Source organism: Ceratotherium simum, chromosome 34 (assembly GCF_057802395.1).
Source record: "Ceratotherium simum simum isolate JZ-2026a chromosome 34, ASM5780239v1, whole genome shotgun sequence".
Lineage (NCBI taxonomy): Eukaryota > Metazoa > Chordata > Mammalia > Perissodactyla > Rhinocerotidae > Ceratotherium > Ceratotherium simum.
The window spans coordinates 20,549,655-20,561,459 of record NC_141933.1 but is presented as its reverse complement, the minus strand read 5'-3'; the positions used below and the strand labels follow the sequence as shown (position 1 = coordinate 20,561,459).

Sequence of the window (11,805 nt, the reverse complement as noted above, 5' to 3'; positions counted from 1 at the left end):
TCTTGCACTTCCAGCCTCCAAAACTGTGAGAAAATAAATTTCAGTTGTTTAAGCCACCCAGTCTATGGTATTGTGTTATGGCAGCCTGAGCTGATGAGGACAATCGTTGTTTTTTTTTTTTTGGTGAGGAAGATTAGCCCTGAGCTAACCTCCGTTGTCAATCCTCCTCTTTTTCCTGAGGAAGATTGGTCCTGGGCTAACACCTGTGCCCAACTTCCTCTTACTTTATACATGGGACGCCTGCCACAGCATGGCTTGATAAGTGGTGCGTAGGTCTGTGTCCGGGATCCAAACCTGCGAACCCTGGACTGCTGAAGCAGAGCGCGCAAACTTAACCACCACGCCACTGGGCTGGCCCTGAGGACAATTATTATTAATCATTATTAATGGGACAGTGGGAGCCCATTCAAGCTGGTTCCCGTGTCCTTTAGAGTTATTCTCACCATTCTTTCAGCTTCCTTTGGTTTCTGACACATGATATTCCAGGCTCATCTTATACTCTCCCTGGTCCAGGCCTAGCACCAGCCATTTCTCCAAAGAGACTTGGTTCCTTTTAGTGGAACGTGGTACTTAGAAGCCAAGATCTAGGGCCAGCCCCGTGGCTTAGCGGTTAAGTGCGTGCGCTCCACTGCTGGCGGCCCGGATTCGGATCCCGGGCGCGCACCGATGCACCGCTTCTCCGGCCATGCTGAGGCCGCATCGCACATACAGCAGCTAGAAGGATGTGCAGCTATGACACACAACTATCTACTGGGGCTTTGAGGGGAAAAAATAAATAAATAAAAAAATCTTTAAAAAAAAAAAAAAAAGAAGCCAAGATCTAGGTGCTGGACGTGCTCATTGCTACTGGCATGTCACTCCCAGGCCAGTGCACACATGCACGCGTGCACACACACACACACACACACACACGTTTGTAACTATATTTATTTCTCTATTTAGCTATATATTTTGAAATCCAGGAGTTCATACTGATCCCTACAATTCCAGTTCAATACCACAGGGTCCCTTCTGGTTTTCTCCCTTTTCTTATTTGTAACTCTCTTCTTCAATAGTGACCCAGTTCCCATTACCCTTCACCTCTTTACTTATTTGATCAATATCCTCTGTGTAACCAAGTTCTCATTGCACTCCCTTCCATGCACAGATCCTTCTCCACTCCATCTTTGCTCGAACGCCCCACGTGCATGCCCTGTTCACTCCACTCAAGCTCTGACACCTCACACCTCACCTTCCCCAACTTGGATGCCTCCTTATTCTGCTTAGGCGCCAAAGACCCATGCCAGGCTGCCCTCCTTACCCGGCTTGGTCTCTGACATTCTGCACTGGGCCGCACCACACCCACCACCACCACGTGGATGCCCACCTTACTTTGCTCAGGCTCCAGATCCTGGTGCTACGCCTTCCTCCTCCGGGGTGTCCTCAGCACCCTGCTCTGACTCTGACACACCGCACCAGGCTGCCCTATGCATAGACACCCTCCTCGCCCTGTTCAGGCCCCAGCTCCCAGACCACACATCTGCGTGGACGTCCTCTTCGCCTTGCTTGGCTCCAATACCCAGCCCCAGGCCTTGCCCTTGAGTGACCTCCTTTCTCATCCTACTTGTTCTCTGACACTTCAGGATGAGGCACCCATATGTGTGGACACCTTTCTCTCTCCACGCAGCCTCTATCTGCCCCCACTAGGGCTTCCCCTGTGTGGACATCACCTCACCCTGCTTGGGTTCCAACACCCCACACCAGGCCACCCCTGCACATGGATGTCTATCTTGGTCTGTCCCACCTAATGGTTTTAGGACTGAGGAGAAGGGAAGGGAATAAAGATGAGGAAGAGGAACGCGGCTCTATTCTTTATTGTTCCAAAGCACTTGTCTCTTTTGTATTTGTCTGCTAGTTTTGCCATAGAAAATACCACAGACTGAGCAGCTTAAACAATAGAAATTTATTTCCTCACAGTTCTGGGGGTTGGGAAGTCCAAGATTAAGGTGCTGGAAAATTCCATTTCTGGTGAGGCCTCTCTTCCTGGCTTGCAGATGGCTGCCTTCTTACTGTGTCCTCACACAATTTTTTCTCTGTGCAGCACAGAGAGAGAAAGCTCTCTGGTGTCTCTTCTTCTTATAGGGACACTAGTCCTAACAGATGAGGGCCTCACACTTATGACCTCATTTAACCTTAATTACCTCCCTAAAGACCCTGTCTCCTAACTCAGTCACATTGAGGCTCAGGGCTTCAATATATGAATTTTAGGGGACACAATTCAGGCCATAACATTTCTCTAAAAGACTTTCTATGTTGCTTGTTTATTATGTTCACTGTTTATTGCATCCTCCTCCCGCCCCTGCATGTCAGCATCCCCTCACCGGCAGAGATCTTTGTCTCTGGCTCACTGTGGTACCCCAAGAACCTGGAAGGCCAGCTGGAAGCACTCATACATGCGCGCAGAGGGATGTGTGTGTCTAAGGAAGCTCACGTGGGGTGCTTCACTCCCACTCTCCCTGACCCGCTCAGACCACGGGACGGAAAGTCAGAATTGCTGGGACGAGTACAAACGATTTATTTTTCTATAAAGAGCAAAGTACAAAGAGGCAGGGGTGGGCAGCTGGGCCTCGAGGGGCACAGTGGGGAGGCCCTGGCGGCTGCCCCAGGAGTAAACAGGCATCCGAGGCATGGCAGGTCAGGAGTCTCCAGGGTGACGGTGGAGAAGAGGCAAGGTGGAAGCTTCCGGGCGGAAGCCCAAACCTGCTGACGGAGTCACACGAAGCCAGGCTTCAAGGACGAGCGGCGGCAGTTGGGGCAGCTCCGCGTCCCGTTGTTCTGCAGGCACCTTGGGAAGCAAAGGGCTCTATCCGCTCACCGAGCCAGTCCTTCCACCCTGGGACCAGGCTCTCTCTCCTCTCCTCCCCTCTGCAGGGGCTGGGAAGGCATCAAGGGAAGCGGATGGGCCCCTGCTTGCCCCTCGCACTCTGCCCAGGGGTGGGGGGACTTCCAGGGCAGAGCCTGGGCTGGGAGTCAGGAGGTCGGGATGGAGGCCAGTCTGACCCTGGGTGTCTGAATCCCACGACCTTTGAGAGGCTTCTCCGAATCCTCTTTGAGGAGAATAAGAAGAACGGCCTCCTCGTAGGGCCGCTGGGAGGATTCCATGAGTTAACACATGGGAAGCTCTTAGGATGCGCTTGGGACGCGGAAAGGACCGTGTAAGTGTCTGCTGTTAGCATGACCAGTGTGATCGGGCCTAGGGTACCAGAGAGGCCCCGTGTGCCCCCCGCCCGCCGCTGGGAGCCCTCACCGGAGGTGGAAGATGTGGGAGCAGGGCAGGGCCTGCAGCCGGCTGTTCCTCTCGCCTATGGACTCGCCGCACAGGCCGCAGTAGAGCTCGGTCTCCTCCACGCACTCGTGGAAGCGCACGACGTGGGCTCGCAGCTCCCGCTGCAGCCCCTTGCTGCGGTAGATGCTCTCGCTCAGGCAGTGCAGCTTGAGCTGGCTCAGCTGGGCCGGCGGGGACAGACCAAGTCAGTGTCGTGAGCAGCTATGCCGCTTCCCTCCTGTCCCCGCGGGGCCACCGGGCAGTCAGCACACACGGGGTCCAGTGCTGGCAGTGTCCCTGCCTTGCTGATGGACCTAGGAAAAACGTCCTGCCCTCTCTGGGCCGTGGTTTCCGCTCATGCAGAATGAGGTGGGGGGGGAGGTAAGTGGTCCTCACCCCTAGAACCGGCTGGGGACCCCATGCGTTTGAAGAATTTAATTGACCAAATCTGCTGCATTGATTCCATAATAATTAATTTGCTTTCCTGTTTTTGTTAATTAAATACACACAATAGCTCAGCATTTCTGATCAGCCCGAGATACTTGGATAAACCCGAGTGGCTATAATCCAGCCACAGGCATATCTATTTGGCATTTTAGTTGGACTGTGCGCCTGATCCCAGAGAAATGCACATCTTCTAGAAGGCTGAGAAACACTGAACCTATGTCAGCATTTAAAGGTTTGGATATGATTATTAAATTTGGAGAGGCATACATCTTTGGAGTTAAGACAGTCCAGTTACCAGGTGTGGGTCCTTGGGCACCTCTCTGAGCCTCGATTTCCTCATCTGTAAAATGGGGCTCCCTGGACCCACCTTGCAGGGAGACAGTGAAGGAGGAAGCGATACCTAGGAGAGCCCTGTGGTGCCCAGCTCTCAGCAAGTGGAGGCCACTGTTGGGAGTGTTACTACTACTGAGAAGCCTCTGAGGAATTCTGATATCCTTTGCGCTATGGATTTCTTGCCCTGCACTCCCAAGCGCTCTCTGGGTGGGAGAGAAACAGCTGGGGTCTGGGGATGGCAGAGGTGGCTCCTAGAGATCAGGAAGGGCTCAGGGCCTGAGTGGGCCCAGGGGGCCCTCACCCCAACTGAAGATCCCACCCTGGGCTCTTGACTCCAGATCCAGAAGACAGAATGCGGTCTGACCTTGTTCCCCACCTCCTCGGCCAGGTCCTGGGCTCTCTCGATGGCATCCAGAGCCTGGAAGGCGAGCACAGGCCAGGGCTGCAGGCAGAGCTATCTGATGAAGCCTTGGCTCATAGGAAAGGAAGGGGGGCGGGGCAGGACTAGGGAGGGTGACAGGGCTGGGCAGCGAAAGTAGCAGGAAGATTCTGGGGCGCAGTTGCAAGAGCTGTGTGGGCAAGTTACCTCCTGCCTCAGTTTACTCAGATAAAGAATGGGAAGACTATTCCTGTCTGGTGGGGTGTTGTGAAACCATGGGAAGCAGTTAGAACATCCTGAGTTCAAACCCCAGCTCTGGTCCATTACTAGCTGTGTGACTGGGCAAGTCATGGGCCTTCTCTGAGCCTGGAAAATGACTTGGAACGTCCTGGCCTCACGGGAGAGGGCTGAGGCTGATGTTAGACAAAAGTGGTTTAGATAGATTGTTTGCTGACATACTGACCCCAAAGGCGAGCACTGGGGAGAGCTGGGGCTGTAGGCAAGGGCCCCACCTCACCTTGTCCAGCGCCTTCCTGGCCATCCAACACTTGGCCACGCCCAGCAGCACCTGCACCTGCCCCAGGCGGTTTCCGATCTCGGTCATGATGCTCAAGGCGGAGTCGTACCTGGGGAAGGCTGTCTGCACAGCCAGGTGGGGGGTGGAGTCAGGCGGGGCGGGGCCTGCACACAGCCCCGCCCCACCTCCCAGTGACCTCACCTCCAGGTCCCCTCGGCTCCGGTGGATGTCAGCAAAGCAGAGCAGGCAGAGCGCCTGGAGTGGCCGGTCCCCATGCTGCAGCGCAATCTTCATAGACTCCTGCGAGGGACACCGGTCACTCAGGCCCGCTCATCTGCCCCCACTACTGGGGCGCCCTCACCCACTGGGCCCCTCTGACGGGCAGCCCAGGGATCACCAACAGCCTCAGAGCCCAATACACTTATCATGGTGCTTGGGCCCCACGCGCTGAATCACTGAGGCCTCGCAGCCCCAGTGAAGTGGAAACTGAGGCTCAGAGAGCAGAAGTGACTCGATCAAGGTCACCTGGCTCGTGAGTGGCAAAGCTGGGATTGGAACCCAGGTCAGCAGAACTCCAAAGAGTGGCTTTCTTCCTACGTAAAGTGCCCCACAGAGGGTGTGGTGGGGGGGTATGCAGAGGGAAGCCCCCTCCACTGAGAATGGACTGGAAGGGAGTGAAGTTTGGGGCAGGGGGGAGGGGAGAACAAACGCATCCTTCAGAGGCTCAACTACAGAGAGGCTGGGCCGGGGCAAGCCTGGGGGCCCTCAGTGGGCTGATTTGGAAGGAGGAGGCCCTGCTGCCCTCGGTCCCAGACCCTGGCCACACCACCACCCTCCACCAGCCCGCTTCCCTGTGCCCCACCTCACAGCACTCCATGGCACTGCCCAGGTGGCCCAGCAGGCGATAGGCCACAGCCACGTGGTACTGGCTCATGGCCCGGTACTTGAGGCTCCAGCCTTTGCCATAGTCACTGACGAGCTCTGCAGCCTTGCAGGGGAAGAACAGGGCTTTCTCGTAGTCCTGCAGGGACACAGGGAGGGGGCGGGATGAGCGGGGGGCGCTCTGAGTGGCAGAAGCTGCCCCTAAGTCGAGCACTCCAGGGCCTGGCTTCTCTGGCAGCCACAGGCCCATAGGCCCCACTGCGTGTTCGTTCATTCATTCTAGTATCCAGGGAAAGAGTGATCCAGGCAGACAGAACAGCCAGTGCAAAGGTGTGGGCTCCGTGGACACAGGGATTTTCATCTGGTTTGCTGAGTATCCCAAGAGCCTAGTACAGTGCTTGGCACTTAGTAGATGCACAATAAATATTGAACGAATGAACGAGAAGGCAAGAAAAGATAGTTGGCTTCTCTTCTCACTCAGTCCCAGTGGGGCCCCTCAGCTTCAGAGACACTCAGAGGGGGGATGTCAGAGCCCCCCACCCCCACTAGAGTTTGCCTCCTGGCCCCCAGCAGCAGCTGCTCACTGAAGGCTCCGTAACATTGCCAGCGCGGTCGGCTCAGAACATCAGGACAGACTCACTGCGGCAATGAAATCATTCTCTCATCCTCTCTTTCTCCTCAAACCTCCCAACGCCTTTTCTACCTACCCATTATGAACTGATGACCTCGCCTTATACGCCATTGTGAAAACAGGAGAAAATCAGAGAGGGGCTCCCTTATCCGTCTCACCAGATGTATATTCCCTGTCCCCACTCTGTGTCCCTCCTGCTACTGTGGAGGAGGGCTCCCTGCTCCTATCAAATGTGAGCCTCTCCACGGGGGCTCTGAACCAATCCCCCACACCCAATTCCCCATCTCTTTCTACTGAGTCTTTCCCATCAGCATTTATCACCTCATTTAAAAAATGAAAACATTTCTGTTTTGATTTCTCAAATCATTTTGATTTCTCAAAATCAAACAACCTTCTTTTGACCTCATGTCCCCTTCAGCTATAGTCCCATTTCTCTGTTCTTTCTCATAGAAAACCTATTCAATCTTCCACTTCATATCTAACAAGCACCCTTGAGCTAATATGAGCAAAAGAGAACTCTCAATAACCCCAATAAAAACCTGTTCCTAACATACTTTGTTATTTACTTTTTAATTTGAAGCCATGTAAATGTTTTACAGGTTTACAAAATTAAATTAAAATTTAAAAATCTTAAAAATAGAAAATGGAAATAAGTGACCCTAACTGCATATCATTATATTAATATTATATTATAATTAATAATAATAATTTTATATATAATAAACAGTTATATTATAATATATTAATGTTATATGTAATAACATTATAATATAATGCAGTAAAGTATTATAACACAATATAATATTATTGCATACTGTAAATAATATTACAATATATTATATTGCATTATATTATATTCATATAACCACACAGAAAAAAATAATTATTTCAAATGACCTTAGAGCATATACTTGGACAGTTTATCCATAGTGGAATATATTATAAAGACAAAGAATGGCAAAAAAAATCTTAAACTTCCTTCAGATGTCTTTTTGAGAAATATTGGTATTGTCTTTTGAAAGTATTTTATGTATTTTGTAGGATAAAGTAAATATTTAATTATGTTGTTAGAAACCAAGATCTTCAGTCTAGGAGAAAAGAGAATCAAATTTAAAATCAATTAAGGAAAATCCTGAAGCATTAGATTTGAATTGGAAATAGCAATATAAACTTGAGTTGTCCTGGCAACTGAAACGATGGAGAAGCAATGACCACCCAGTAGCAATGAGCAGCGTGAGAGCCTGTGTTTGGTCTTTAAATACCATTCCCCGCTAAAAAGAACCCAGAGAAACGGCTGCTTCCAGATCGGGGGCAGGGAATACACAAAATGAGCCTGGGCGAGTTTATTGTGCCAGAAAACAAGAAACCTTGCAAAGACTAAATGAAGTCTTCTCAAGAGGACACAGGAGCAATATGGAAGGGAATTCCATTGGCTAAAGTTAAGATAATACGAGCATCAAAAAGAACAACGATTGCAATTAACTGAAAAATACTAAATATAAAAAAATCCATGATTTCATAATGATACTCCAAAGAGAGACAGCAAAACAAATAAGTGTGGCCATTGAAGGCAGTTATTACATCAACTCCTTATTCTAAAAAGGGGTAATTAAAGGAAAGGGGAAACATACTTATTCTGCCTTTCTTTTAGGACCTGTATTTCAGAACAACCAACTAGCCCTAATTGATCAGGGAAAGTTCTTCCTTAGAGAAAAACCCCAGCTAATAATTGTAGAAGGAATGCTAGAACTTGGAAATCACCATTTCATTAGAATTGAAATGAAAGAATTGATTCAGGCAACAAACATCAATGGATGCTGAAATCATTACAGAAAATCTTGTTGCAGAACTGAATAGTCACAGGGTGCCAAAGTGTCACCCCACAAGTTAACCTGCTGGTCATGAAAGGAAAAACACAAACCCTAAAACAGAGGGATCAGGTTGTCACTCCCTCAACCATCCAATATGATGTAATATGAAGAACACAGCAACGCTTAGACAGTATTCTTACCAAAAATGTGTGACCTCAATCTTACCAAGTCATTATTTAAGTTCCAGTTCATAGGAAGTAAAAGAGATAACGGAACAAGTTACATGGTTCCTTGAGGAAGCAGTGAGACAATAAGATGGAACATTCTATAAGGCAAATAATCTGGCTTCTTCAATAAACTATGAAAAATAAAGAGGAGGGTAGGAATTTTCTATTGAGAGAGACTTAAGAGACATAATATCCACTGCAGTGTGTGACTCTTGTCTGTGTTCCAATTCAAACAAGCCGAGGGTAAACGCATATTCTCAGGATAAGTAGAGGAATTGAAGAGATAATTGCTCATATTGTGATTATGTAAGAAAGTGTCCTTATATAAGAAAATGTTCTTTTTTTTTTTTTTCCCAGCAATACATAGTAAACTACTTTGGGGTAAAACATCATGATGTCTATAATTTTATATCACAACACTCCAGTTAAAAATAAAGAAATCAAATATAGCAAAATATTAATAATGGTTAAATCTAAGTGGTGGGTATACTGAGATTTATTATATTATTCTCTCTACCTTCCTGATGGTTAATTTTCTGCATAATAATAAAAAAGGTTTTAAAACACCCCGTATCCCTCTTCAATCCTACCGCATCTCACTGAATGGCTTCCCTATACGTCTAGCTGCTGAAAACAAAATCCTCGGCGTCGTCCTGAATGACTCTCATTGTCTTGCACCCCACCTCTGATCCACCAGCATCGACACACTCATCTACTCCAAGATTTATTAAGCACCTACTATGTGCCATGCATCAACATCCCCTATGGGCCAAGTGCAGCCTGGATGCCTAGGGGGAAGGAGAAGGGATGCTCCTGACCAAAAGCCTATGGTCACTGGCCCCATCAGTTCATTCAGAATCTGACTTCTCCCCTCCCCATACCTCTCGGACCCACCACCTCCTACCTCCTTCTCATGCACCTGCTGCAGCCATGCTGGCCTTCATCCTTCCTGGAACATGCCAAGTGTGCTCCCCCAAGAGCAGAGCTTTGTTTTAGCTGTTCCTTCTTTTTCGCTCTTTTGCCAGATTTCTGTATGGCTCACCCTCTCATCTCCGTCAAGTCATCAGACATCCTCTCTATGAGGCCTCCCACCCACCCTGTTTGAAATTACACCACCTCATCCTCAGCACTTCCCACCCCCTTTAACTGCTTTCCTTTCTCCTAAGCACTTTCTAGCATGCTCTGTAATTGACTTACTGATTGTGTTTATTTGTTGTTCTCCCTCACTAGAACTCAAGCTTCCTGAGGCCAGGGACTTTGCTGTCATTTTCACTGCTGGCACCCCAGGCCAACAGCGCCTGGGATATAGTAGATGCTCAATAAATATTTGATGAGTGAATGCTGACAACCATGCTGTAAGGTGGGTCCTATTCTCCCTCATTTTACAGATAGACCTACCAAGGTTCAGACAGGACAGGTGACATGTCCTCACACAGATCACACAGCAAACCCGTGGCAGTGCAGGTTCATGGCCTGTCCTCACGCAGGAGCCTCCCACTCCCCCAGGAAGTCAGACAGATCAAGGTTTGAATTCTGGCTCTACCCTTCCTGGCTAAGTCTTTACCTTCCTGCGTAAGTCTTTTCCCTCTCGGACTCGTGTCCACCTCGTCCCTGCCTAAATGCGAGGACCAGACGAGGCAATGCAACGGGGAGCACGGCTCACGAGAGGCTCTCAGGGAGCCGAGCCCTCCATCGCCCTCCCCCTGGGGCCCGGGCCCACCTTGACCTGGGCATAGAAGCTGCCCAGGCTGCAGCAGACGCGGCACTCGAGCATGGCATCGTCGTTGTTGTGGGCATAGCGCAGGGCCTTCTCGAAGCTCTCCAGGGCCTTCTGGAAGAGGCTGAGGCCCAGGAAGGCATTTCCCATGCTCAGGCTGACCTGGCCTCCGAGCTGGGCACCTGCCCTGGTGCCAGGCAGGCCGAGGCAGGTCTTGCAGTAGGAGATGGTCTTGTGAAACTCGCACAGCTTCTCGTTGCTGCGCGCCAGGTTCAGGTAGCTCTCTAGGAGGAAGTTGGCATCCTCCAGCTCCCGCGCAGTGTCGATCTGTACCACAGCAAACTGCTCACCAGGGTGGTGGGCAGGTGGCTGTCAGCCTGGGCTCTGAGCCGCGAATCCGAGCCTCCACCCCTCCAAGCCTCAGACCCTGAGCTTCCACCCCCAGCCCCAGATTCATTCTCTTCTCCCCATCCCTATACTAGAAGCTTCACCTCCGGAGCCTCCACTTCCCAAGCTCAGACCCATCGCTTTCACCTGTCCACCCCCAGCCTAGATCTGCGGTCTCCACCACCCACCCCCAGCCTCAAACCTGGAGCCGGCCGCCCCAGGCTCAGACTCAGAACCCCCAAAAGGAAGGCTGGAACCCAGACTCCGAGAGCCGGTCTTGAAATTCCTGAACCCTGAGGCTGAGAACCTCAGTCTCAGAGCCTCAGACACTGAAGTTCAAGGCCACAGGCCTTGAACCAGAAGCCAAGACCCAGCATCTAGGACCCATGGCCTCAGATGTGGATTCAGAGTCTCAGGCCACGGCCACCAGCCTGTGAGACACAGGGAAGCCTCAGGAGGCAGGACGGGGGCCGGGAAGCACGGGAGAAATCCAGCCCTGGCCCCTCCTCCCATGCCCGCCGCTGGGCGCCCCCACCTTCAGCATCTCTTTGTAGCGGCCCATCTCCGAGTGGGCCGTGACCAGGCAGCCCAGCACGCGAAAGCGCCCCACGAGGTCTGAGCTCTTCTCCAGCACCTTCATCCACACCTGCAGCGCCTTCTCTGTCTGGTTAGACTGGTACAGCTGGAGCCCCTTCTCGATCTGCTGCTTTGCCTGGTCCTGCCCCATCCTCCCAGAGCCCCGCACCCCACGCGGAGAGACCCCCAGTGGCTCCGTGCCTCTAGGCACTCATGGCAGGGAACCCACAGTGCCAGCTGCCCGCCGAGCCCCCCGAAGGAAAGCAGCGCCAGGCAGGAGCCGAGCAGGGCCTGGATGGAGAGCGGGCGCCACCCTGGGAACAAAGCTGGTTCGGCCCCTGTCTGCAGCTGTCCCTGCCAGTTGGGGCCACGTGGCCGCTGAGGAATGTCAGCCACAAGGTCACGCGGGCCTCTGCCGTACAAATCCCCAAGCTGGGAGGTGGCTTCCCAGGGATGCAGGCACCCTGGCCCCTGGGCACCTCCTGGGGCATCTCTTGGGCACCTCTGACCTTGACCCCCCTGACAGGGCAGGCCATCCCCGCAGCCTGCCCAAGGAGCCACCTCCTGGGATGGGCTGAGAGCTGGGAGGAAGCA

The 11,805-nt window shown here is 51.5% G+C and overlaps 1 protein-coding gene across 1 annotated transcript; it reads right to left on the bottom strand.

The window, feature by feature from the left end:
• Positions 1-2,539: 2,539 nt before the first annotated feature.
• On the bottom strand, positions 2,540-11,546 carry RAPSN (receptor associated protein of the synapse). Its single transcript, XM_004436953.3, has 8 exons — positions 11,171-11,546; positions 10,252-10,590; positions 5,843-6,001; positions 5,182-5,280; positions 4,981-5,103; positions 4,449-4,502; positions 3,287-3,486; positions 2,540-2,824 (listed from the first exon to the last, which is right to left on the bottom strand). Exons 1-8 carry the CDS (start codon positions 11,360-11,362, stop codon positions 2,752-2,754), a joined length of 1,239 nt encoding a protein of 412 aa, XP_004437010.1. The 5' UTR covers positions 11,363-11,546; the 3' UTR covers positions 2,540-2,751.
• Between the last annotated feature and the right edge of the window lie 259 nt (positions 11,547-11,805).

Bases quoted from the DNA above. Each gene is read 5' to 3' on its own strand.
- RAPSN (XM_004436953.3), bottom strand. From the start codon at position 11,362: ATGGGGCAGGACCAGGCAAAGCAGCAGATCGAGAAGGGGCTCCAGCTG. The intron at 10,591-11,170 runs GTGGGGGCGCCC...CCTGGTGAGCAG, and splicing joins GCTACAAAGAGATGCTGAAG to TTTGCTGTGGTACAGATCGA. The intron at 6,002-10,251 runs GTGGGCCCGGGC...GTGTCCCTGCAG, and splicing joins GCTTCTATGCCCAGGTCAAG to GACTACGAGAAAGCCCTGTT.